Consider the following 25426-nt stretch of genomic DNA (forward strand, 5'->3'; position numbering starts at 1 on the left):
CTCTCAAACCCAGTCCAGCCCTAACTGTGGAAATTGCTACGTTTGCGAGTTGAAATAAGAAACTTCTCGCCGCTTAAGCCATACATCCATACAATTTATTCGAAGGACGGCGCCCCTGATCTTACCAAAATCCGACTACAACTCTGCAGTCGATTGACTCACGAAACACATCAGACACACTTAATATAGATAAATACATCATTATTAACAATTAATGACATATAGTTGGCTCATCATGCTTTCATATATACATATCAGTCTACCAAACCTGTCTAGATGTACAATCCTATATGCAATATATGAGATCCACAAACGCCACGCCCCTTATAATTTTAATTATGTACAAACTTATTTAATGCCAACTCATATAGAAACTTAGGAAGTCGCCGCTGCATGCCTTTGGTCCTGCAGAGCCAACATGAATTTGGCTTTCAGCGCAACCAAGTCTGCAGCCGCTTTAGCGTCCTCAATGCTATCATGACCTTCCAGCTTCAAAGTAAATGCCTCAGGTGCCGCTACTGAACTAGGCACACTACCATCAAAGCCGGCTCCACCGTTTTCGCTAACAACTTCCACCGTCGTCGACTGGACAACAGCTGACGTCCTGGAAGAGACCTGAATGTCACGCTTTAGCCATGAAGAAGCAAGGGACTTCAAACTCCTCTTATAACCTCGAGACACTAGTTCAGGATTATCGAGCGGAAATAATATAGACGTATCAATAACTTTTTGGTGGCACAACCTCATTACAGCGAGATCATTTTCCAAGCCATGGCCGATAAGAATGGTTTCTGAGCCTATATAATTCTCCAAAACTGTTTTCATTGCTGCATCAAAAGTTGGAATACCAGGTTCGTCGACAGATGTGACACCAGAATACCGTGTATTAAGATCGATCACGTCGCCGATAGGCTTAACTAAACTGTCGTATAAGACTTTGTTCGATGGGAACTCCAAAATTGTAAGTCGAATCAGTTCAGTTCCCAGAGTCGTGTATCCCATTTCACAATCTAGAGCAACCGCTGCGGGAAACTTGTCTCCACTTGCTGCTTTTCTGAACGGGTTCATCACTGCTAATCTTGGATAATGCGTGATTCGGAATACGTGCTTCGGAGAAGTTCTGCAGCCGGCGGTCATACCTTCCGTTTCGCCGCAGCAGCTAAACCTTTTGTCTGAGCCCTTTACGCGATAAGGCTTGCCCCAATGATGCACACATTCGGCTTGACCATCTGCTCCAACCATGAAATAACGGGTGCATCTGTCGCAGATTTCATATCCACTTGCGGCTGCAGCTCTAGCTTCATCGATATCATTTTCGCTAGGCAATGCAGTCATATACTTATTTTCCTCGAGCTGCCATTCTTTATGTACAAATTGCGGAAGATACTCCAAGATTCTCTCGGTTAATACCTCCTTCGCCTCGTTTTCCACTTTTTCTGGCTGTTTCCCTCTCTTACCCAGACTTATAATATGTTGCTTCATAGTGTTCGCGTACGTAACGGACGTAGTCCTGCTGGCAATCTCAAGTTCCTTCGCGCTCGCCGCATTATTTGGTGTCGTGCTTAGTTTCTTGTCACGCAATGCCTTCGCCAGCGCAGTCGCCAGTTGCAATCGTTGCGAGTGTAGTGCAGGCGGATGTGGCTTGACCGGTAATATGTACACCACTGACGAATCCTTTGCTTCATCTTCAGACGCTGTCAAACTTGATGTCGCCACTGTCGACTTTGTCGATTTTGAAGATAGTGACACTTGTTGTCGCGCTCTCTTCGTGGGCGTTGTCGGAAGGGTGTTTGATTCGGAAGTACGCTTTGCCGTTTCTCTGAGTGCCAAGGAATTCTTCTTGCCTCTAGCGGATTGGATTGTTGATAATCTGCTAGAATCGCTTTCTTTTCCAGTATTTACACAGCTGCTGGCTGTACTAGCACTGTTGGTAATCTGTCGCTTCCTTACAGGTCGTTCAACGGGAGGAAAATGGTGCTGCTGTCCATGGCTAAACAGACAGTGCGGGAGTCGACAACGTGGCAACACCGGACATGTTATATGTGCGTATAGAGCACTGGAGCTGCGAAACATAATTCTATGTATCTGGCCACGAGTGCGAACTTTTATAGTCGGTAGAGTCTGTCGAGGTCTTTGGCTCGGCGTGCTTCAGGATCATATATATACCCTGCGCTAAAGTTTCTTGTGAGTTTAGATCAGAAACGCACCATGCTGTCCCAGTTACAACGCCTGATGGAAAGTACAAAGTGACTGGTCAATTAACACCCCAACCATAACCCTCATTGGAAACTGGCATCGGTTAAGGGATTTATAAGGATTTATGTACAATGACGGATCTGCTGATGAGCAAGCACAGTGTGACGTCTAGGTCCTTAACTTCACATCTTCAAAAGGCCTATTGTATTCGACGACAGACTGCTGCATTTATTTGGCTCTTAACATCATTCTGGTCATCAGCTTTCGCTCCGGCCGCGTAGTACGCCTTGCCTCAGTCCTTTAAAGGAAGCCACACCGACTGCTGAAATGGCGACAGCAACATGTAGATACGGTTTCCAACATTGCCGGCATGCGCGGGCTCATGGCCACTTCCTCCTAAGTCGATAATTGGCATAACCTGAGTTTCCAACGGTCGTGTAGAAAGAACAAACACACCTCCTCATAGCACGGTGACGTTCGCGTCTTCCAGGACGCTGCGATACATTCACAAGTAACGGGGTTATAACACATAGGGTCAGAACTATTCAGCTCGGCTGATCGCGTTCACCTCTGCACTAGAACAGCTCTTTAGACTCCTGACTAGTGGCCTATCGTAACTGGGGTCTAGCTACTCCATTTCACTCTAGAACCACAAAATCTGGACTTCGGCGCTTCATCCTCAACCTCGACAACGTATGACATTCTCTCAATCTGCGAGCTTCATAATCAAAGGCAGCGCCCAGGTGAGGGACTGACGGCATTCACATCTTCGTGCTCTGCACATTGAAGTGTTTGATTGGAGACATTGTCCAAATCTAATGGCATTCATCCACGATAAGTAAGTCGCACGGATCTCCCGGGCAGCATAAATTACACACCATTCTGTAAGCCGTACCACAGCATATTAGCCCACGCGTGCAGACTTGATGTCATATCATAACTAAGTGGCGCAAACTGCCTCGCCCAAGCTATTTTTTCAAGCCTGGATCAGATTGGCTGTTTTACCTGCCGGTCCAAAGCCAGGCCGTACCCTTCGCGAAGATACAGTGTTTGAGTATGAATACTGAATTTACCCTGTATTCATTCGAGCGTTGATGCACACACAACTACAATTGATGTAGGTAGCGCGCTTTCCGATCGGGTAGGCTTTCTGCGCAATAGACTCGGTCCGCGTGAATCCGAGAATTACTAAAAAGAATCTCAAGTAAACCTATAAATATATACAAGACAATAACCAATGCAAAGACCAACAATAAGCACATGCCAAGTGTGCAGTTCCCCAAAGTTCGTCATCAGCAGCAGCCATACAATAAACAGTTCATAAATTTAGTATTCGTCATCACTACTGCTACTACTTTCGACTTCAGTCAAATCCTCGCGATTCGGAATATGGAAAACTGGACCAGCAGTAATGCGCCACATCTCACTCCATCTATTGCCGCACTCCACCACGGCGCCTTTCTGTATGGTTCGTAGCAATTGCGGTGTTGTGAAGACGTCTATTAACTGTTTCGCTAGGTCGTCGGAAGTATTGAATATCAAACCGTTGCGATTGGATACTACTAACTCGGATAATCTAATATTGTTAGCACATTATAATTCAGATTTATTACATAAATTGGACTTACGCTGGGAAATTGCGTGCAATAACAGGAACACCACATCCAAACATATCCACGACCTTCATAGGTAAATCCCACCCCGACGTCGACAAATGCAGCGATACCCCAATATCCGCGGCACCAATAACGACGGGATACTCCTCCGCGGGAAGCCAAACTGTCCGCAATTGAACATTACTCCACGACCTCTTCGAAACTTCACTGAGAAATTGCTCTTGGAGAGGGCCCTGGCCTGTCACCACTGTAAGGATCTTAGGAAGTGGCTTCTCCAGTATTGAACTACTGTCGTACTGTGACAGAGCATCCAGAAGGACTGTGAGATCTTCATCAGGTGTGTATGACGTGGATGTAATGACAAGCTTATCCGTCGCCGGGTTAAATCCAGAAAATATCGGGCTGGTCGAAAACAGATTTGCCTTCGTTTCCACTGACAATGGCTGGAACTGAATAGCCGGGCGGTCTGGTAACGGAATAATACGGAATGCGCTTAATCGCGTTAGCAACTTTGATCCGGTTGCATAGGATCAACTTACTTGATCTTGAAGTCACGCACCAAAACTTCAGCCATGACTCTTGTGACGCAAAAATGCGCAAACGCGTATCTGCAGAACCAGTGTTCATACCACTTGCTAATCCGTACTAGCATGTTCTTCTCTGATGCTAGTTTCAGTGCTAAAACGGTGTAGCCAATGTTGTGCCAATCAATGATATATCTCGTCCGTCGAGATATGAAGGTGCTGAAAATGTAGCAGACGAACATTGTCGGCAATGACGGAGGATTCTAATGGCAGCAATTAACAATGCGTCTCCAATTACGCAGTTGTATCTACCTTACCTGTACCAATAGATACTCAGCATTTTTCAATGATCGCAGAATCTGGTAAAGTTGCTTTGTGAGATACATGACCTTAACCGCCGCCACAACAACGAACGGGAGACCCCTGGGTAGGCGTAATTTTTCAGCAGGCTTGACCTCATGTATTTTAATGTCCGGATTCTCGGTAATTGACTGTAGCGGGGCAGTTTCTGTCAAGAACCGCATATCAGCCTCAGAGCGCCTGATCCCAACAAACTGGCCGATCTGGTCCGAGTTAAAACGTGCATACCTGTATACCCCACAAAGTCCACCAAAAATCCTGTCTCGACTAGACTGAGAACATGATACTGCATCCGTGGTGACCGTCCTATGTCCCCCAGCACCAGCACAATGGCACGCTTTCTCGGATTAATTGTTGGGTCCCGCGGCACTAGCAAGTACAACATCGCGGGAATCAAGAAATATGCCACCAGGCATATCGCCACTGTCGTGCTAATTGCCATTCGTCGTTTCGATGTCAATTCGCAGCAATGGAACCCAGGTTCGCTGCGCGTGCAGGTTGGTGTTTTGTAAAGTCAGCGATAACTTATGGGGAAAGAGAGAAGTTGGGCCCGATGTATAAACTTTAACGATTTACCTAGGTGGGTGTTAGGACGAAGAACGCGCTAAACTTGTTCCGGTGACACGTGCTCCTAATTGGGATGTGTGTTGCGCCGCTTGGTCGTCCGTCTATTCCAAGAGAGCACATCGATTCCTCGTCACCGGTGATCGCTTTAGTAGCGGATTAACTTGTTTACTCTGTCCAATTGTTGTTTGGTTATATCTTTGGTGACCATAAGTCTACCGAACTGATCGAGCAGGTTTGGGAGGGCTTTATCATTCGAAGCCCTTCACATTCTGCGGTAACCTTGCTGGTTGGTTCCGAGGTAGTGGTTTTTGCACTCGTTTGAAACGACTTGTTATTAGTGAGTTGCTTGATTTTAATTACTTACGTCGTGGTAGTTTGGAGATTGTCTAACGACTATTTAGTTTAGATCAAGATGTCGGAGTCGCACAATCATTATCACAGTGTGCATCAGCACACTCGCAATTCGAGTTCATCAACGATACGACTACGACCGTCTCCGCTGATAACTTCTACAGCTACGTTTCCATCATCAACGCCATCTACGAAGAGTTCTGATGAGGTGACCGAACTGTCGCTGTCATTAATCAGACAGCCAGTGTTGTTAGTGCAGACGATGCTTGCTCATTCGGACACACGGAGTATATTCCTGTTTTTGGTACTCAATTTCACGTTTATGCTGGTTCAGTTTATATATTCGCTATTATCGCATTCCTTGGGGTTATTGTCTGATAGTATACACATGCTATTGGATTGCGTGGCGTTATTAGTCGGGTTATTAGCGAGTGTGATGGCCAAATGGCCCCCATCGGCTAGTTTCCCATATGGTCTCGGTAAAGTTGAGTCACTATCTGGATTCATTAATGGGATACTGCTTGTTGGAATTTCAGCAGGAATTGTGGTTGAGGCAGTCGAACGGATATGGAGACCGGTTGTGATTGAAAGGGTTACGGAGCTATTGGTTGTTAGTTTCTTAGGTCTGATTGTCAATTTGGTTGGTATAGTCGCGTTTAACCACGGACATGTTGGGCATGGTGTGTATTTGATCAATTTTGGTTATATGCATTTGGCTAATTCTGGGTTCAGGGCATTCGCATTCGCATTCGCATTCGCACTCGCACTCGCACTCTCACTCAGAGCATTCTTCCAATTCACATTTGCATGAAAGTAGTCACGAGCACCATGACAGCCATGATAGCAAGAGCACTGACGATCCTTTTTCGTCGCCTTCCATAGGCGAGAAACCGATCATTCCGCCATCATCTACATTTTCCTGCGCCGATGACCATGACACTGAGAAAGAAAAAGCTCGACAAACGCACAACGAGAATATGCACGGCTTATTCTTGCATATCTTGGCTGACACATTAGGATCAGTCGGCGTGATTGTGTCGACAGCTCTTACTTCTTATTTTGGCTGGCCTGGATTTGACCCTTTGGCATCTTTATTCATTTCGATTCTAATCTTCATGTCTGCGGTACCGTTAGTTATATCGTCGGCAAATTCACTTCTCTTATCACTTACTTCAGAACAGGAGTATGTTCTGAGAGACGCTCTGAACGACGTAGCTACTGTTCCTGGTGTAGTCGGCTATTCACTCCCACGGTTCTGGCCTACCGGTGACGGAACTTCGGGTGCTGTCCGAGGAATTATTCACGTGCAGGTTTCTGAAGAGGCGGATGCGGCAGTAGTGCGACAGAAGGTCGAGGCTCGGATATGCGGTGCATTAAAGAGTGCTACAGATTTGTTCATTCAGGTGGATCGTGCGTCGTCTGTGAAGCACTAATAGCATATTATGGGTGTATCATAGCATATGATGGGTGTCAATATTGATATATTTGTTGTAGGTGTGTATTATGTAGTTATCACTTTTTGGGTGTTAATCTTTATTGTCAAAAGTTTGTTACCCATGGGAAATTTGGTTATTACTTTAAAGTAGTTATGTTAGGTTAGTTAATATAAAATTATATAAGTTAACTAATAAGTTAATGTTGTTGTTTGTGTTTACTACTCAAATAGGTATTTTGTTGCCCCGTCCCTCATTATTGTCATATGATTGATTATAAAGTTCTTGTCCATGTGAAACAGGAATCCATTATAAACTCACTTTTGGCACCTGACCAAAAAAAAAAAAGAAATAAAAAAGGGTCGTGAGTCAGACAGATGCAGTAGTTGGAAATGTCTAAGATCACAAATCGGGTTTGGACCGGCCCCCGAATGATTAGAATAACACTTTCGAGAATTTGTGTCCCGTGCGTATCGTATCGCATTATGACTGTTGTTGCCGTGCCGGTCCATTTTCGTGCAGCATGTTATTAGTTATCCTTAAAATGAAATAGCAAGTTAGGCAAAAATAGGTTGTAATATTATCATAACTTAGCACAGTGAAGTAGATAACAATAGCTAGCGAGAATGAAAGTAACTAAAAACAGGTTAGTGAAGTGTGCTATGATTGTTTTCTGACGCGATGCTATTTATTGCCTGAGGCTGAATTGACCGGAATGGGTAATGGGCCGTGATGTTAATTACGTACGTCAGATGTTGGTATTGCCAGGATCTTTTACACTGCGTAGATGTGGGCACAGCTCATCGGCACATGTGTGGAAATTTACACGTGAAAATGACAGGTCGGAGCGGGTCTTACGTGGAATTATCTTGTCCCATGCGTTAGTGGTGGTCTTGGCAAATAAGGGTTTCCTATGTGTAATAATAATCTCGTGTTCATTTCTACGCGAAACTTCTTTCCCTCACTCCCCGTGATAAACCCGTCCTTTCGCCTTCAAATATTTAGACCTCGGCCCAACTCAGGCCAGAGTCATTTTCACTCTGGTGCCTGACCCTGAGCCTGCATATTATTATTTATAAGTCGTCTTTGAATGCGACATTGACCAATACTTCAGAAACTAGCATTCATTTTTCATTCCCCAAGGTGTTATTTTTTTTTCGATTACAATGCCTCTTAAGCGCATTATTGTCGCCCGACATTCTACCCGACTAGACACGAAGGACCTATCATGGAGGGACTCATCGCCTACTCCATATGACCCGCCACTTTCGGAGTCTGGTATTCTCGAAGCTGCTGCTTTGGGACGTGCCATCGGGACTGAAATAGCTGCGTCTGTTGATTCCTCCATTGACAACACCCTGGACAATACCGCATCTATAAGTCCACGACCCATGCCCAAAATGACCGCGCGAGATTTGAGCCCGGCATCGCGAATTTCGGACGCGTCACTGTCTTCTTCTGTTGGTACTGATGCGTCATCGGCATCCCTGACTATGAATTCCTCTGTCGCCTCGGTATCACAGTCCGCTTCCTCCTCTTCACGCCCGCTGACTGTCTATATCCATACGTCACCATTCTTGCGCTGTGCTATGACTGCACATTACATTGCCCAACAGCTGATTTCTATGGCTCCCCCATCCTCCTCCTCGTCCACGATAAATCTCAAAATCCGAGTCGACTCATTCCTAGGAGAGTGGCTTACTCCCGATTATTTCGCAAGCATATCACCCCCGCCAGAAGATGGACACTCGTCCCTTGCCGCGTCTTCCGTGTCGTGGCTAATCTCAAACGGCTCGGGCAACATTCTCGACCTCACGTGGCCTCTCAATGCTTTTGGACGGTCAGGCGAGTACGGCGAAAGGTGGAAAACCATGTATACACGATTTTCAATCGGTCTCACCAATCTCGTCGGGGCTTATGCTGGTCCTGCCACCGGTGACACGGTCGTCATACTTGTGACCCACGGTGCAGGCAGTAACGCTCTTGTTGGAGCGTTGTCTGGCAAACCGATGCTCATGGACTTCGGTCTTGCGAGCTTATCAGTTGCTGTCCCACGGCGACAGACCGAAGGCAAGGACGAATACACCACCGCCTATGGCTATGGAGGCGAGAAGCGGAATAGGTCGGGTTATGGCCTCTTGTTCGACGAAGATATCAGCACGAATTCGTCCATGGGCATGTGGGATCTTACAAGGATTGCAGACGTTAGTCATCTCGGACTACTCCGCGGAGTAGTGGAAGACGAACCGCGGACAAAGATGCCTAATTTCGAGTTGCGCGCGTCGTCGCCACCGATGGTCTCGGAGTATATATAATTATATTGATTTGTTTGCATTTGCGTTCCGTGCATTGGGTTGGTCGATCAAAAGAATATCAACGAAAGGCAGAGCTTGATTTGTAATAGTGGTATTATCATCGATATTGTGAGTTTAGTGAAATTGTATTGGGTTGTACACGCATCAGGGAACTGGGTCATGTTTTTAGGTGTTTGTTTGAAATTGCGGGTGTATATTGTATATTGGCAACGGCTTGTCTATGACATCGGTGTGGAAATTAATGAGGTTTCTTTTGATATAACTTTCCGAGTCGCGTTCTTTCAAGGCAGCGATCACAATCATTAATGGATTGGCTTCATGGTCACGACAGTCGCCAAACGTTCCAATGAGAATATTCAGGATGCCGTCTTGTACGACGATGTCGTGCAATTTTTGTAACTTTACTACCAAACCTGAATAGCAATACATTAAATACCAAATAATATGCAAGACATGAATGCGAAATATCCAACACACAAAACCAACGCGTAAAGCTCAAACGAAACACCGTATAGTATCATTACATATACTCAAACATCAATCATGTATGTGCATCATTTATAATATCTTTATCTTCATTTTCATGACAATGTAAACGTCAAATGCCACACATATCGTACAAACGCAGAAAAGCAAGATCACGATTTCTAATAGATGCCTTTCGGTTCGTTTACGCTGGCTTTCTAATTCTGTGACTGTTTGTTGCCATAACTGTTCATATTGCTGTCTTTGTTGTTCGTATTGTTGTTTCTGAATCCCGTTGTTAGTCCTGTTCCCGGTTGTCGGAAATATGATAAAAAATTCTCAACATTGGGAAAAAAAACTTACGAAAACGTATAACTGAGATGTGACTGTCGCGTTCAAGCCATCCAACATATCTGTGATCTTTAAGTTCTGCCGTCGTTCGACCTTCGAAAATGCGTCCCGCAACATGCGACTCTGTTCCTCTATATATTGTAACGATAAAGTAGCATTGGCTTCTAGTAATGTTAGACGTTTCATGATCGTCTTGTAAACGGATTCTTGGGTAGTAGGATTGTTCGGCGTAGATGAGAGCGATGCAGACGAGGAGGTGGATGATATGCTTGTTGTCGATGTAGACGTGGGAGATGACGTTGCACGTTGGGATGACGGGGCGGGATCTGCGTGGATATGCTCCCTCTCTGTGGAGCGGTGTTCAGAGCTCGAAGAAACTAATTTCTGCGTATCCTGCCCAATCACCGACGACGCTTCGGTCGATGTTCTTTCTGCAGACGTCTTTGTCGTACTAGAGGATCGTGCTTGTTCAGCTCCCGAGACTTCCCCATTCGAATTCTCTGGGCTTGAAGTATTGGACGGCATAATTCGCGCCGGAACTGTGACGGGCTTCATACGTCTAGGTTCTGCATTTTCGTCGCTGTAATATTCAAATATTCCAAGTGGGGCATCCAAAACAGGGTCTGATATTTGCATCAAGTACTTGCGAGTGTATAAGTCCGGCAAACAGGGACAAAACGGCAATTCCATTATCACAAAGCCTATATCGATGGCCGGGCTTGTCTCACCCACAACTTGCGAGACCCGCATAACCTCACCAGATGCGGCTGCTTCCTCAGAAGAGAGTGATTCGACAACGGCAGACCCTTCGTTGGCCTGCATTTGTTCGGCGTAGACCTCTGGTGCAACAGCTTCGGCGACAACATCTTCGCGCTCGTCTTCCTCCCCGCGATTCAACTTCTCTTGGTACCAGTACTCCTCCATCATTGTTGTCCCATGAACCCTAACCAGTGACAAAGGGCAATAAAACTCGTGTCCCCAATGACTCAAAAACTCGATCCTCAAAAACCGTGCCCAAATAAGGGAATTTCGTACCAAGAAAGGTTGAATCTCCCGCACATTTCGCGCTTCGAACTCGCCCAGCACAGTCCATCCCGAGACCTTCACAGGATATCCAGTTGACGCCGACACCCGGAACTTGCGAACCATGGAAGAGAAAAATTCATAATTGGCGAGGACGACTGTGTCGATCTGGATATCTTCGCAAAGTTCGATTATCACAAACTTATTACTTACTGAGCACGGATTCAGCATATACGTATCCTTATTCTCGAACAGTATTGCGCTGGCCCCTCGCATCTCCGGATTCGTCTTGAGAATGCCCGCCGCACATGCCGTAGACGCGTAATTAGATCTTTCTCTGCTTGTTTTCCCAGCATCCTTTGAACGTCCTCGAGCTTCTTCCGACAATGGTGACTTTTCCGATTCGGCCTCCATTATTGACGCTGCCCCTTCGTCTGCGGTATCCTGCGTCTGGCTAAATAGAGGAAGATCTACCTCCATGTCATCACCTATCGTGTCGAGAGGCTGCTCGGGCGAAGATCTTCGTGCAGCCGACGCTAAATCCGCACTGCGTTTATTCATATCTTCTGACGAAAGCCCTGCGTTTGCGAAATTTTGCGATTTCCATTCGTCAAACGATAGGAAGGAGGACGGATCCAAGTAGTTGTCTGCGTCTGTGTCATCGGGTTTGGTGGTCGGCTCTGGCTTGGTCGTATCTGGAGGTACTTCGGTTGTAGACAATTGCGTCGACAGGCTCGCAGACGAAGAAGTCACATGTGATGATGACGAATATGATTTGTATTGAGACGTAAACGGAACTTCCTGAGTTGTAGTAGCCGCCCCAACAATTGCGTTCGACCCCGCAAGGGTTGTTTCCGTTACCCCACGTCTCGTCGACACCAGTTCTCGTGAGCATTCGGGATACGTGAGGTGATTAGATGTGGTATAGGCGCATATCGATGGATCCGACGACAAACGGTGGCCAGCAATTAAAGGAAGAGCTGCAACGATCGCCAGACCCTGTACAATTATTACCAGCGCTCGCTGCATACGACACCGGGCCCGGAGGGACAAAAGTATATAATGACCCTCCATACAATGTCTAGAAGCCGCGCATGAGCTATGAAACATTTGCGTTAGCCAGTGACAAACAAACGACGTCGTCAAACAACAAGGAGAATTCTAAAATGCCACGTTTCTTAGCCTCAATGGTTGCGTATTAAAGGATTTCTATAGAAACTACCCATAGCAATGCTCTAGATAACACTGAAGACGAGTGTGCTTCTATACCGAATATACCCCATATTGCTGGCAACCACTATTGGGACATTGGGGGCTCCTCGGCTCAGCGGCAATGAAACGGAATTAAGACGAATTTTCTCGACAATCTACATAACAGACGCCATGGTACTGAAAAAAAAAACAGCACTTTGACACGTACCTCTTATATTCTGGTAAAAATCAGCTGAGTTCCTGGGTTACATATGAGCTGCGAGTGGGCCGACGCAGGTTGGTTGGAAGGTTGGTCGATGTGGAGCCTTTGGTCTCAAAGTGATATAGCTACAAACACAATTTTTGTACAATCACGTTTAACTTGTCCCCAATCGCACGAGATTAAGTGGCTTAGAAAAGCTTTCAGTGCGGCTGATAATAATCATGTGACTTCCCAATATTGAAGGTTTAGATTAACTATGCATATGCAATTAGTTAAACCCTTGGGCGGACGGCGCCGGCTCTCGCGATTTGGCGCGCCAACAAGCCAGCAGTGCTGCTCCACGCTGAACCAATATTACTACCGTCCCTTCTTCTCGACCATCACCCTTCCTACATCACTATCCCATCTTGCAGCGTCATGCTGACGCGTGCCCCAGTGTTTGCCAGCAATTCCTTCTGCTTTTATTAATTGTGGTGATCATAGCAACATTCACACTCCGACTAATTGTGCCGTCCTCCGCGATAGAGAGCGCATCGTTGCCAGAGGGCCAGAGTGAGCAATCTGCATACTAATCACCATGGAGAATACAGGGCATAACCTACTACTGCGGTTTATTGAATCCCATCACTTCTCGCTTTTCCTCTGCATCGCTTATCTGGCTCGGTACGCCGACAACATTGGCATTCACTATTATCTTTGTCGGAAACTTCATTCGTTCTCGTACATCGAGATTGAGTTCTTCCTGCCGCAACTATGTCAGATTATCTTGACCGTACCGACAGAGTCAGTGGCACTGGAAGAGTTTTTGCTTGAGATGTGCAATCGTAGCACGCATAGTGCTGTTATGGTGAGTGATGTTTTAATTGTGCGTCGCCATAATGCCTGGCGAATAGCTGTGATATCGGCCGACGTATCTTCGAGGCATCTGTGTTGTCACCTACTTAATTAGATTACTTGAGTTAGTTCGGTTCATAGCTGGAGATCACATTGTGACTTTTTCTTAACTCTTCCAGAGATTCTAAATACTAACATATTTGTATAGTCATTTTGGCTTCTACAAGCACACCTCGAAGACCTTTCTCACGACCCTGAGTCGCGCTCATTCCAGATATGCCGACGAGTATACAATAAAGTGCAATACATTCTCTTCGGGGTTGGTGAGCCACCCAGCGCCAAGATCACATCAAATCCCGGCCCTGCGTTGGTGCTTGCCAGTGCCGTAATGGGTGTCACGGCTGTTCCCAAGGTGACGGAATTTATGGGCCCGATCACAATTGCACAAGCTCGCAAGCCTAGACTGCGTGTCTTCCATCTGGCGCCGAAATTAGCAAAGTCGCGGTCGTTCTCTAAGATTTCGAATGGAGCGCCGGTACAAGGCAAACTGCACACTCCGCCTCTTCCTCAAATAGAAACTGACAACGTGCGGCATAACGTTGAGCACGATGACGATGACGACGAGGAGACATCGCCGTCCCATGGACACAAAGAGGATGACGAGTCATTTGATCTTGAGGACGGCGAAGCATCGGGGTCACGAAGTAGTCAAGGCGACCGGCCGCTAGGAGGACTCTACGGTCTAGATGCCGCAGGCATCTCCTCACTCCCCGACCTAAGGTCGCACAAGTTCTCTGAGACCTTGGCATCGTCAGCCTCGTTGTCATCCACATCAGTGTACACCAGAAAGTCATTCATGAGCAAACTCCACAACAGCCATCACATCCATCGAATCGCCCCTACCACGCTGACGCCCTCGGCTAGAGTGCGCATGCTGAAAACGAACTATTTCCGATACGAGACATCCTTTGCATATGCTCTCCAAGCAATTTCAACACGTCTGCGACTGGTACCCAAACCAGCAAGATTGTCCGCTTTGCGTGCAGAAATCACATTACTGAATAACCAGTTACCGGCTGAGGTTGATATTCCTATGATTCTGGCGACAGACACCTATAGAGCGACTCCTCGGCAGCATAAAATCGTCAGAATCTCGCCCGTCGAAGCTACAATTCTGAATTCAGCTGAGCGAGTGCCATTTCTGCTCATGATCGAAGTATTGCGAGACGATATTTCATTCGATCCAGATACACCTCGGAATCAGGAAATTCTCAATAACCCAACTGACTACCGCAGCCTTTTTGACCTTGCCTATTCCTCCCCTTCCAGCCACCAACTCCATAATATTGACGTCGAGAACACCCTGCCGAAAAAGCCAATTAACCCAAAGGCGATATTTACAGAGTCGGAGATGGGCGATATCTCAGCATCGCCATTGTCCGAGTTGTCAAACGGGACGGCTACAGACTATGTTCTAAATGGCGTCGACCCGGTTACTCCTGTCCCTGTTTTGTCAGAAGAATCATCAAAATCGTCTACCCCTCGCACGTCTGACCTGTCGTTTGCACCGTCATACCATATTAACCGGCCATCAGCCCCCGTGGCTAAGAATACATCTGAAATGAATGATGTCGCTGTGCACATGCGGACCGCCGCTACGATGTTGGCACAGCTGGATTTGGCACAAGGCACGAATGGAGGCATAAAGCTGCCTAAAGATGAAATTCAGCAAATCAAGTCACGGATTATCAGCAGCATGCAGCATCTTGAAGAGCAGAACGCTTTCGTGGATGTTGAAATTCCGCCGGCTATTAGTCACAGCGGTCCACCAGCGGTTAACAAAGAAGTCGGTGAAAGGCGCTTGGAGAATGACATAAAAACAGGTGTGATTAAGAGTGATGCCAGTATGGTTGGTTTCGGAGAGGAGTGGAGTGCCAAGAAGGAGCGAATACGAAAATCTTCGCCATATGGTCATTTGCCAACCTGGGATCTGGTTTCAGTTATCGCGAAGACAGGATCCGATTTACGGCAAGAAGCCTTTGCATGCCAGTTGATTCATGCTATTAAGCGGATATGGGAAGATGCAGATGTTGACGTGTGGGTCCGACGAATGACAATTCTTGTTACCGGTGCTGGGTCTGGTCTTGTCGAGACGATCACTAATGGCGTTAGTATACATTCCCTGAAAAAGGCGTTGGCAACTTCGATGATCGGGCGATCTGAGACTGCTCATAAAGGAAAGTTTGCCACGTTATCAGAATATTTTTTCAGAGTATTTGGAGTGCGGGGGTCAGAACGATTTAAGAAGGCGCAGGCAGCGTTCATAAAATCGCTCGCTGCATACTCGCTTATTTGTTATATTCTCCAAATCAAAGATCGGCATAACGGCAACATTTTGCTGGACACAGAAGGACATGTGATTCGTAAGTTCACCTCGCATGTTGGCTGAAAGTAGAACGACTTGCTTACAGTATTAGACATTGACTTTGGTTTCTTGCTGTCGAATACACCGGGCAGTGTGGGTTTTGAAGCTGCTCCTTTCAAACTCACCCAAGAATACATCGAACTGATGGACGGTGGTAACTCAGAAGCCTTCGAATCATTCCGGGCACTTGTCAAAATTGCGTTCAAGGCACTTCGGAAGCAGGCAGATGATATCGTTGTCTTAGTAGAAATGATGCAGAAAGAATCGCCGCTTCCTTGTTTCATGAGTGGTGAAGCTACAGCTCATTTGCTCCGCCAACGATTCCAGCTACAAATGTCGGAAACCGAAGTGGACGCATTTGTAGACAACCAATTAATCAATAAAAGTATGGGAAGCATGTACACAAGGCTATACGACCAGTTCCAACTTGTGACGCAAGGCATTTACAGTTAACGGTGGCAGGCTAGATTTCAAGGAAGAGGAGAAAAGGAGGACGCATAATTCTTTGTAGATTATTTTGTTAAGTGTTACAACCAACTGCGTGCCATTAATAGTTCATTCAATCGTTTTGAGCGCTTTTTGATTTGTCAATTGTGACGAAGTTTGAATGTAACTAACAGAAAGAGTGATATGATAGAGAGGATGGAGAGTGCATAATTTATTTTATGATTCAATCATCAACGCACCCCGCTTAGATATGCCAGAATGTCACTATATTTTGTAGTGAATACTCATACCTATTAACGCCATTCTGGGACCAGCACATGGCAACCCAAAAAAAAATGCCATAGTACCCCCAAAACAAACCATTCGAGAGCCCCATAACCACACGATACACCACAATAAACAAAACCTTAATCCATTACAGCCTCTATGTCCAGTCCAGATTCACCTCTAACTTTCAATATCTCCTCCCGTATCTTCTCAGGCATTTTTCCTTCTAATCCTCGTAATACAATAGTCTTGACATTCCGCCACCCGCTGTTCCACTCTGCCGATAAAATCACTCGTTCGTCCAGCCATGAGCAGTAACTGAAATCTATCCATTTCAGGCAAAAGCTTGTCTTGCTAAGTGATCTCAGGGTTGATATACAAGAGCGTGCAGGGTAAATCTGTGCCTGAGCATCTGGAGATGAATAAAACATGTCCGGGGGAATCGGCCAGTTCGCTAAAGAAAGAGCTATTAAAGTCGGATTTGATTTAAGTAGCGATAGCAACGTTGACCACAATTTAGTCGGCGACGATGTCGACGGGTGTGATAATGAGAGTGCAGACAAGAATGGGAACGCACGGGTTGTGGGCAGCGCATATTGCCATGATAATACGGGTGATGGCGACTGTTTTGGCGCAACAAATTTTGCGAACATTGCTAGTGAGAGATTTGAGTCGTCAATTTGGAAGGTCAAGTCAAGACTCGTAATTCGGTCATTGCTGTCGTCATCTGATAATTCTAGCTCGTCATCTGATGCTGAGCCCTGTGCATGTTTGTTGTCGACTTCACCGATCTCTTCGCACTCATATGCCACGTACTTTGGATCAAACAAAAGTCGTAGTCCTTGCGGCCCGATCCCGTTCGGACTATATCGGCCCAGGTACGCTACCAACACCATTTTCATTGTCGGTTCCAACGTCGGAAGAAAATGCTGTAAATAGACGACATTGAATTCCCAATCCCTAGCCAGTCGTACCAAGCACCAATGCAGCAGACTACCTTGCCTAGGTAGCAACTCCGATAGTGACGATAATGGAGTTGCAGGTAGATTCTTAGGGAGCACATTTCGCTCTTCCCTATATCTCTGAAATTGAGGCTGTGACCTCATATGTATCATAACAGCATATTGATCTATACGTTGCTTATGACGTTTCCCAGGCGCAACTGCAAAATTACTGCGTTCCTGAGCAAGCCAGGTTGGAGGTGGTGGAGGTCCTGCGAAATTTCGCCTCATTCGACGAACAGGAGCAGCTGTCGATGGTGAGTCTGCGGCCACTGGATCAGTGAGGTAAGCCGACAGAGATAGAGGATAAGTCTCAATTGTAGGCGCTGCTGTATCTGTCCTCATTATCATATCATCGGTCCCAGAAGACGACGATGTTGCTACCGTGAGCGCCGCGGCGGCGGCCATGGCGTGCGAGCGAGCGCGAGATTCCTGGATTAATTCGTTGACCGACTTAGGCTGCTGCTGGTGTTGTCGAGACGACGAATTGCTGTTGAGAGCAGCGTAGTGCTTTGTCAACGTATTTGCGTTGGCATGGTGTTTGGGCATGGCTCGGGATCCGGGATATATGACGCGTGAGATTCGTCAGTTGTGTGCATATACTGGCAGGCTGGGGGTTGGGCGTAGGCGCCTTTCGAGGAAGAGAGTACAAATCTCTGAGCCGCTAGTATAGATGGTGGCGTTAACCTATTCTCCTACAATATTCGTTTGGCTGATGAAGGCGAGTGTAGCTTATATTTCGAGTTGACTCCCAGTTTAACAGATCGTCCTCCCTGTGACTATGTCATATCCCGTACTTCTAACAATGTCTGCAAAATCCATTATCCCAAAAACAATATTGCTTCTTCTGCCCTCTTATTTTGGACGATGAGCCAATTATACTAATAATTTTGTTTTTCTTGCAAGCCAATGCAGTTGTATTCGAGTTCCATTTGTACCCTAACCCTATATGCACGGTCTAGGTTCCGAGAGGCAAACTGCTAATGTAATTTGTATGCGTTAGTGGTTTAGCGGTAAAATTCGTCGTTGCCATCGACGAGCCCCCGGTTCGACTCCGGGCTGACGCAATTTTTACTTTTTATTTTTTTGCTCTTTATTTTCCCCAGTTGCATTATACACACCATAGCTCTGTATATTGGGCGTCGCTGGTCTATTAAATGCAATTGATAGATATTGTGAATGGAGCAAGATGATTGGTTATGGTTGGTGCGGTTCTGCCGGGGACCGAATATCCAAAGTATATCCGAAAACTTTATCGGATAAGCAGCCGCATCAATTTATCAATCTACCGTGAACGGCTGCGTCGGGCGTATTCCGTCAGCTAAATTAAGCAATAATATACTCATCGACACTCTTCGGATAAACTCCAGGAAAGCACTGACAGGTCAGTAAAGGGGACGTGTACAAAACGATCCCGTAGCATCATATATCCATAGTGGGGGCCTTCGAATACATGGCATGAATCATTGAGCCTGACTAGAGGTACGTCATCTCGCGCGTCATACTCTATTCTCAATTGCCCCTATCGCCTACAACGCTAGCAAAGCGCTAATTCATAGTAATATAGGAGTCGCTTTTTATATTTTTTGGATATATGAGCTTTGGAAATTGAACAAGCGATGTCATTTTTCAAATGGGTCTCGGGGTCGGTGAGTACAGTTGGGTGTCGATAATGACTGCCAGGTTTTGTGATGTACCTTGCGTGCTGATAGGTACTTATTACAGACCGTCTCGACTGCATCCCCTGCGTCAATTCCGAAGCAAAATGTTGCCGTTAATGCGAGTGGAATGGCAAATGAGTTGTCCAATGGCGCCAGTGGGACTGCCACCCCGTCACAAGTAATGGATGTGTTACCAATGAATCTAGACGGAAGTGACAAATATTTTGGCATGGAAAATGTAAGTGGTGTTCGATGTGAATAGCTTGAACTTGGAGTCGAGTTAACATTTTGGTTGTGTGTAGTTTGGAAACACCTGGTAATTCATAGCAACCAGTCGCCGTAAATATATCAATAAGTTTAATAAGTGCTCTAGCTATTGCAACTCTATACTTCAGTGTCTATATTACACAAAGCCATTTCGGGAAATGGTAGTCAACTATCCCACGCACTCCTCAACTGTGCGACCACCTCGCCTTTCAGTCTGTGGAAAGACTCCACATCCTTTCGCTGACTCCACTGATTCCAAGAGCAACGCAAACAGCAAGAGTCAATCTAGTAGCAGTACCCCCAAAAGTGGATTTGGAATCTCATATTTTTCGCTTGGAAGTAGTAATAATTCATCTCCAAATACCATCAACACAGAGAACGGCATGAACGGTATTGCGAATTCCACAAATGGTGGAAAAGGACTTTCGAGATCCAGTTCAATCCGGCTTCCGACGGATTTAATGAAGCAGCCGCGACGGTCAAGTAGTGCTGCGGTACGAAACGATCCAGCTCAACAAGTGCTACCGCCAACACATTCATTACAGTCATCGTCGAACTCGTCCTTATCTAGTCAGACTACTTCAACGTCAATCAACACACAAATACCAACTTCTACATCGCTGTTGCACATGCAACATCTTCCGAAAGCTGACGAAGCACAGACGCCAGAGCAAAAGAAGAAAGGCGCACTCCAGAACGGGCCAGTAATTAATTTGGACCATTCACTTGCCTCGTCGTACGGTATGGAAGAGACGCTTTTTGCGACGCTAAAAGACCTGTTTGAAGCTGTCATGGAAAACAAGTCACACACAGGAGTCGTGTCCCCGGCCAAGTTGATCGAAGTGCTAAAGCGACGGAATGAGTTGTTCAGGTCATCTATGCACCAAGATGCACATGAATTCTTCAACTTTTTGCTCAACGAAATAATCGAGAATGTGAATGATTACGATGCAAAAGTATGCAATGGCTCCCAAGGTTCGAGTATAGGACCGCGCTGGGTGCATGACTTATTTGAAGGTTTGCTTACTAGTGAGACGAAGTGTCTGACTTGCGAGAATGTGAGCACGCGTGATGAGCAATTCATGGATTTATCTATCGATCTCGAGGATCATTGTTCTGTGACAGCTTGTTTGCAACAGTTTTCAGCATCAGAGTTGTTATGCCAAAACAACAAGTTTCATTGCGATTGTTGCTGCGGTCTGCAGGAAGCACAGCGGCGAATCAAGATCAAGAAATTGCCTCGAATCCTAGCCCTTCATTTGAAGCGATTCAAGTTTACCGAAGACATGCAACGGAACATGAAGCTATTTTATAGAGTAGTTTTCCCTTATCATTTAAGACTCTTTAATAACACCACGGACGACGTGGAGAATCCGGATCAAATTTACGAGTTATACGCGGTCGTCGTGCATGTCGGTGGCGGTCCGTATCATGGGCATTACGTTTCCATTGTTAAAACAGAACACGCAGGATGGGTCTTGTTCGACGATGAAATGGCCGAGCGCGTGGATGATCAATATGTTCAGAATTTCTTTGGTGACAAGCTCGGGTTGGCTAGTGCATATATTCTGTTTTATCAAGCAATTACGGAGGAACAATATAGAACCAGTAGCATGGGTTAACAAGATTGTTATGTTACGTAGTGGTAAACGGATGGTCATAGATCGGAATTTCTTACTTTATATGAATACATTTACTGGAGTTGGCTCCGTGATCATTGGCGATTTTATTTTCTCGATTTTGTTCTGTACATACTGATAATTGTTGTAAATAAATGACAAACTATGACTGAGATCTACAATGGTTCTGAGCCATTCTCGGTATGAGAGCGTGAGTAAGGCTTGTGCCCTTCGGCAACAAAAACCTGCCAATATATCCACCTAGATTTTAATGTCGTCTAAATTATTAGCCCAGTGTTTTAACGAGGTACAAACCCCTCGTGATGTCGGTTCTTAATGCAGAGTACTGCGGCTGACACAACAGTTGTTATGTTATTTAGATACATAAGAATCTTTAATTAATCTGAAAGCTGACTCACGGCTGAATTGACTAGCAGTCCCTTCTTAAGATTAATATAGTTGAAGTTTTGGAATCAAAATGACAACGAGAGATAAGTGGATTGACATGTTACATGGTATGTCCTGACTTTCGGTGCCCATCACTTAACACATTTTGCCAGCACTTGAATCCGCCGTCATTGACAAAAGCCAATAGCTGTTGGTAAATATATAGCAGATTTCTAATTCTTACTATAGAACTTCACACGGCCCCAGAACCATCACCAGAACTTCGAAAACAAGTTGAGGATCAAATCAGACGGGATCTCGCGCGACATCCGCCTTCGAAGACAGGACTCCATCCCTCAATTCCTTCTCTCCCAGAATTTAAATTTACGCCGTTAATACAAGATGCATTAACCCGAGTTTCGCAAGCGAACGGGGATGTCGCTGCGATTAACGGGATAGACCTGTCCCGGTACTCTTCCCTTGACTTCGAAGCAGATGATCCGGTCGAACAGCAGGAAAATCTGCGAAAAGCATATGTTGCGCTAGGGTATACCCAAATACGAAAAGATAATCTTGACTTGATTAGTTTGGTGGGACGGAATCAGTGGCTTTTGGGTAATGATGAATTGGAGCAGAATTTGAAGACACTGGAGGAAGATGTTATGAGGGAGCAGAATGAGGCTGCTATTATAGCTAGACGCGAGAAGGGTGCGTCTTTGTGAAATGATAAGCAGACATGGATGTACGATAGAAGAAGAAGAAATTTTCATGTACATGTAGATGTTAGTCGCGAGTCGATAAATGTGATCTTCGATGTAGGTGATTACTCAAGTTAATATTCGAGTCAATTTTCTGCATCGTACCAATGTGACTCTCTTACTTCTTAACTTTGTGTGGGACTGCCAGAATAAGTAACTCTGATATAAGAGTGCTTTGCTGCTGGCAATGGTCGATTAATGCACGGTTGAGTTAAGTAGGCCGACCCACACTGTCGTCGGTCCTTATTTCTCCCAACCTGCGTCACCGCATAGCTCATCTCCACATACTCATCTCGACTACGTCATCCATAGCGCAATCAACACAAAACTTTTTGATCGTACACCGCAACCACGCATATCAATATTCTAATACTTCTCAATATCTTCAGTCTATCAGTAATCATGGCATGGCGATGTAGCGCGCCTACAAATGCGGGTCTTATCGACAATCTCACAACCGCAAACATACTCTCGACACCGCGTATCATCGCAGCCATGAAAGCCACTGACCGTGCACATTACTCGCCCCGCCGACCTTACGACGACGCTCCACAATCGCTCGGTTTCGGTGCAACAATATCAGCCCCGCATATGCACGCCCATGCGCTAGAATCGCTCGCACCGATGTTGCGCCCTGGTGCATCGGTGCTGGACATTGGAAGTGGGAGCGGTTATTTGGTGGCGGTCTTCTCGAAATTGGTGAGGCCGGGCGGGAAAGTGGTTGGGGTTGAGCATATCAAGGAGTTGAACGAAGCTGCTGAGAGTCGATTTGTGGCAGCAGAGGGGACCCTGGCCAAGGAGTTGTTGCAGAAAGGCGAGGTAGTGTTTAAAACCGCAGATGGAAGACGAGGATGTCCTGGTGAAAAATTCGACGCGATTCAGTAAGTTCATCACGCTTATCTCTGGAAGGTGTTGCTCACCAAAATAGTGTTGGGGCCTCTATCCCCGTCGTTCCGGAAGTGTTGATCGACCAATTAAAATCACCTGGGAAGATGTTTGTACCTGTAGGCGACGTTAACGAGGACCAATACATATACGAGTACACAAAGGACACCGAAGGTAAACTTACGAGAGAACGATTGTTCGGCGTGTCTTATGTGCCGCTTGGAGATGTGGAGTACTACTACGCCAGGGGGAGAAAGCTGGTTGAATGATCGCGCGCCCTATGGTTTGCATCTTGGTAAGGGATTGGCGTTAAATGGTGGCACTCTTTGAGTCGTTTGGAATGCGGACAGAAAATTTGGAGTTAATTGTTTAATATTAATTAATGACCTGTGCAGAAGCCAGACAAAAAGTCTGCCACTCCCGACAGTCTGTACTTACATGGTTGCTAGAACACAGGAACACTTGTAATCATAAACAAAAACGCAATTGAACCCCGAACAAAACTTAGTGATATAAAGCAAGATAACAAAAAATTTCACGACTGCGCAAAAGCTATGCCAATACCTATACAAGTAGTCCACGCCATAAGAGCACATAAACAACCATATCCGAAAGCAACCCTTGCATTTGCCCTAAACGCTGTACTGCCAAAACCGACAAAAAATAGGTAGAAAACCGATAAAACACATAAAAGCACATAAAAGCACATAACAGTCATATATAAAATATGCGCATGAAGAGGCATACATCTTGGAAAACCTCCCCACATATCGGCAACCTTGAACTCTAAGACATGTGCCAAAGCATATAAACCAGTAAAATGGCTCAGGCGATTGACACGTCTATAATGCCGCCATGGTATTATCGTGCTCAATACCAGGGGTCACACTCGATATAAACTTCAAGAAAATGACCAAATATTGATCCACGCGAACCGCCTCCTCGCTGTCATCCTCGTGCTCAACACCAGTGACATCTTCCCACCCTTCAGAATCAAGTCCAAGACCGTCCATACCCGCAAGCAGATCCTCCTGTCCAAGGCGCGCTTTTTCTTCGTCCTTCTGAGCCGCACGAATACGCCGTTGCCGGGCTTCAGCACGGGACAAGAGCATCTTCATGACACCAGCATGGCGACAAGGGTGAATCGAGACCATGGTTGTATGTTCCAAAAACGGGGCAGTTTCAATCGTGACTGTCTTATCCTTGTATTCTGAGACAATATCCTCGAACATCTCGTCAGGTGATAATGGCCCACCAGCTGCATTGAAGCCAGAGAGATACATCTTCGGGACACGGTACGATGTCGAGTAGGTGATGTACAGATTATATGACCGATCGGGCAGGGAAGTTGTCACGGCAGACGATGACGGATGATCGTGGTAGGAGGTGTCAGCCGTCGTATTCTGGAGGTAACCGGAGTCCTCTAACTCATTCGCCTCCATGTCATCGATGTCGAGAACGGAATCGTCATCGTCCTCGGGCTTAGTGGAGGGCTGGACTATCGAGGATGCTGAAGTAGACGGGGACATGGTCGCAGAAGAGCTGGAACGAGACACATATGATATTGTCCAGCCATCTTCGTCTTCCCGTTCCTCGGCTTTTGTAGACGAGCCTACGTAAGGGCCGGACGCCGCTTGTGCTCGGACGTGCGATGCGACATGTTTAGTAACGAGGAATTGCTTTTCTGGTGGTAAAAAGTCTCTCCGCTTAGATGGAGGCGCAGATGACCTGTAGCCATCGAAATTAGTAATCCAATCATATAAGCATACCGACCAGTGCGTATCACACTGTGTCCATACCCCTTCAACTCGAATCACTCACCATGACCAAGTCGGAAACTTATACACCAAGAAGTCACCTGCAAGCACAAACTCCTCAGGGGTAATCTCTCCAGTCTGCTTAAAAGTTGAGACATGTGAAACGGGAGACAAATACTCCCGCCAGGATGACAGCGTTGACTGCAGCCGCAGCATATTATCCGTCGGTGATTCTCCCTAAACAAGAATCAAATTATGACGCCACAGATATTGTCTTTGCCAGAAGCAGAACGCTAAAAAGACGGAGTCTTGTAGCTGTCTAGACACTCCTCAATATGAGAGGTGGACGTTGACGTTGACGATGCGAGTGAGACGGGCTCTGCTGGGAAGTTCGGCGAGAAGTCAGATCTCGCGAGCTCGCGGTGGTGACAGCAGTCAGTCAACGAAGTTACCCGGCCGGATATGTTACCCGGTCTCGGCATTCCTCGGCAACTGGTAGTAGA

General features: G+C 46.1%; 11 protein-coding genes and 1 non-coding gene across 12 annotated transcripts; 7 read left to right on the plus strand and 5 right to left on the minus strand.

Annotated features, from left to right (window-relative positions):
* Positions 1-78: 78 nt before the first annotated feature.
* V1513DRAFT_436282 (uncharacterized protein) lies at positions 79-2247 on the minus strand. Its single transcript, XM_066896757.1, has one exon. It carries the CDS (start codon positions 2071-2073, stop codon positions 376-378), a length of 1698 nt encoding a protein of 565 aa, XP_066756179.1. The 5' UTR covers positions 2074-2247; the 3' UTR covers positions 79-375.
* A 1145-nt stretch (positions 2248-3392) lies between these two features.
* V1513DRAFT_436284 (uncharacterized protein) lies at positions 3393-5225 on the minus strand. The gene is made up of 5 exons (XM_066896758.1): positions 4925-5225; positions 4654-4844; positions 4352-4599; positions 3825-4304; positions 3393-3772 (listed from the first exon to the last, which is right to left on the minus strand). The coding sequence occupies exons 1-5, from the start codon at positions 5136-5138 to the stop codon at positions 3523-3525; spliced, it is 1383 nt and encodes a 460-aa protein (XP_066756180.1). The 5' UTR covers positions 5139-5225; the 3' UTR covers positions 3393-3522.
* V1513DRAFT_482461 (cation efflux protein) lies at positions 5226-7255 on the plus strand. Its single transcript, XM_066900391.1, has 3 exons — positions 5226-5600; positions 5665-6294; positions 6347-7255. Exons 2-3 carry the CDS (start codon positions 5676-5678, stop codon positions 7045-7047), a joined length of 1320 nt encoding a protein of 439 aa, XP_066756181.1. The 5' UTR covers positions 5226-5600; positions 5665-5675; the 3' UTR covers positions 7048-7255.
* A 736-nt stretch (positions 7256-7991) lies between these two features.
* Positions 7992-9805, plus strand: V1513DRAFT_436290 (uncharacterized protein). The gene has a single exon (XM_066896759.1). It carries the CDS (start codon positions 8214-8216, stop codon positions 9360-9362), a length of 1149 nt encoding a protein of 382 aa, XP_066756182.1. The 5' UTR covers positions 7992-8213; the 3' UTR covers positions 9363-9805.
* Positions 9806-9920: 115 nt separating this feature from the next.
* Positions 9921-12230, minus strand: V1513DRAFT_422673 (UNC-like C-terminal-domain-containing protein; the record flags this gene model as incomplete). Its single annotated transcript, XM_066895990.1, has 2 exons — positions 9921-10112; positions 10191-12230. 2 exons carry the CDS (start codon positions 12228-12230, stop codon positions 9921-9923), a joined length of 2232 nt encoding a protein of 743 aa, XP_066756183.1.
* A 707-nt stretch (positions 12231-12937) lies between these two features.
* V1513DRAFT_436296 (kinase-like domain-containing protein) lies at positions 12938-16579 on the plus strand. Its single transcript, XM_066896760.1, has 3 exons — positions 12938-13462; positions 13658-15872; positions 15927-16579. The coding sequence occupies exons 1-3, from the start codon at positions 13193-13195 to the stop codon at positions 16325-16327; spliced, it is 2886 nt and encodes a 961-aa protein (XP_066756184.1). The 5' UTR covers positions 12938-13192; the 3' UTR covers positions 16328-16579.
* V1513DRAFT_436298 (uncharacterized protein) lies at positions 16512-18471 on the minus strand. Its single transcript, XM_066896761.1, has one exon. It carries the CDS (start codon positions 18136-18138, stop codon positions 16729-16731), a length of 1410 nt encoding a protein of 469 aa, XP_066756185.1. The 5' UTR covers positions 18139-18471; the 3' UTR covers positions 16512-16728.
* Positions 18472-18585: 114 nt separating this feature from the next.
* V1513DRAFT_t8 lies at positions 18586-18656 on the plus strand. The gene has a single exon. It is a non-coding gene; the product is annotated as a tRNA-Gly (tRNA).
* Positions 18657-19208: 552 nt separating this feature from the next.
* On the plus strand, positions 19209-21139 carry V1513DRAFT_422676 (uncharacterized protein; the record flags this gene model as incomplete). The annotated part of the gene is made up of 4 exons (XM_066895991.1): positions 19209-19238; positions 19315-19488; positions 19553-19566; positions 19624-21139. 4 exons carry the CDS (start codon positions 19209-19211, stop codon positions 21137-21139), a joined length of 1734 nt encoding a protein of 577 aa, XP_066756186.1.
* A 475-nt stretch (positions 21140-21614) lies between these two features.
* Positions 21615-22245, plus strand: V1513DRAFT_422677 (Pre-mRNA-splicing factor SPF27; the record flags this gene model as incomplete). Its single annotated transcript, XM_066895992.1, has 2 exons — positions 21615-21651; positions 21773-22245. 2 exons carry the CDS (start codon positions 21615-21617, stop codon positions 22243-22245), a joined length of 510 nt encoding a protein of 169 aa, XP_066756187.1.
* Positions 22246-22292: 47 nt separating this feature from the next.
* V1513DRAFT_436307 (protein-L-isoaspartate O-methyltransferase) lies at positions 22293-23324 on the plus strand. The gene has a single exon (XM_066896762.1). The coding sequence runs from the start codon at positions 22684-22686 to the stop codon at positions 23164-23166; it is 483 nt and encodes a 160-aa protein (XP_066756188.1). The 5' UTR covers positions 22293-22683; the 3' UTR covers positions 23167-23324.
* Positions 23325-23521: 197 nt separating this feature from the next.
* On the minus strand, positions 23522-25309 carry V1513DRAFT_408647 (autophagocytosis associated protein). Its single transcript, XM_066895677.1, has 2 exons — positions 24988-25309; positions 23522-24894 (listed from the first exon to the last, which is right to left on the minus strand). Exons 1-2 carry the CDS (start codon positions 25137-25139, stop codon positions 24009-24011), a joined length of 1038 nt encoding a protein of 345 aa, XP_066756189.1. The 5' UTR covers positions 25140-25309; the 3' UTR covers positions 23522-24008.
* Positions 25310-25426: the final 117 nt, after the last annotated feature.

Source organism: Lipomyces chichibuensis (genome assembly GCF_038497645.1).
Source record: "Lipomyces chichibuensis strain CBS 12929 unplaced genomic scaffold V1513scaffold_2, whole genome shotgun sequence".
NCBI lineage: Eukaryota > Fungi > Ascomycota > Lipomycetes > Lipomycetales > Lipomycetaceae > Lipomyces > Lipomyces chichibuensis.

Excerpts from the sequence above, each read along its gene's own strand:
- V1513DRAFT_436282 (XM_066896757.1), bottom strand. The coding sequence starts at position 2,073 with ATGTTTCGCAGCTCCAGTGCTCTATACGCACATATAACATGTCCGGTG.
- V1513DRAFT_436284 (XM_066896758.1), bottom strand. The coding sequence starts at position 5,138 with ATGGCAATTAGCACGACAGTGGCGATATGCCTGGTGGCATATTTCTTG. Across the intron at positions 4,600-4,653 it reads CTGAGTATCTATTGGTACAG|AATCCTCCGTCATTGCCGAC; the intron begins GTAAGGTAGATA and ends TGCTGCCATTAG. Across the intron at positions 4,305-4,351 it reads GTGCGTGACTTCAAGATCAA|CGCATTCCGTATTATTCCGT; the intron begins GTAAGTTGATCC and ends AACGCGATTAAG.
- V1513DRAFT_482461 (XM_066900391.1), top strand. The coding sequence starts at position 5,676 with ATGTCGGAGTCGCACAATCATTATCACAGTGTGCATCAGCACACTCGC. Across the intron at positions 6,295-6,346 it reads CCACGGACATGTTGGGCATG|GGCATTCGCATTCGCATTCG; the intron begins GTGTGTATTTGA and ends TTCTGGGTTCAG.
- V1513DRAFT_436290 (XM_066896759.1), top strand. The coding sequence starts at position 8,214 with ATGCCTCTTAAGCGCATTATTGTCGCCCGACATTCTACCCGACTAGAC.
- V1513DRAFT_436296 (XM_066896760.1), top strand. The coding sequence starts at position 13,193 with ATGGAGAATACAGGGCATAACCTACTACTGCGGTTTATTGAATCCCAT. Across the intron at positions 13,463-13,657 it reads GCACGCATAGTGCTGTTATG|TCATTTTGGCTTCTACAAGC; the intron begins GTGAGTGATGTT and ends ATATTTGTATAG. Across the intron at positions 15,873-15,926 it reads CACAGAAGGACATGTGATTC|ACATTGACTTTGGTTTCTTG; the intron begins GTAAGTTCACCT and ends TTACAGTATTAG.
- V1513DRAFT_436298 (XM_066896761.1), bottom strand. The coding sequence starts at position 18,138 with ATGCCCAAACACCATGCCAACGCAAATACGTTGACAAAGCACTACGCT.
- V1513DRAFT_436307 (XM_066896762.1), top strand. The coding sequence starts at position 22,684 with ATGGCATGGCGATGTAGCGCGCCTACAAATGCGGGTCTTATCGACAAT.
- V1513DRAFT_408647 (XM_066895677.1), bottom strand. The coding sequence starts at position 25,139 with ATGCTGCGGCTGCAGTCAACGCTGTCATCCTGGCGGGAGTATTTGTCT. Across the intron at positions 24,895-24,987 it reads AAGTTTCCGACTTGGTCATG|GTCATCTGCGCCTCCATCTA; the intron begins GTGAGTGATTCG and ends CGATGGCTACAG.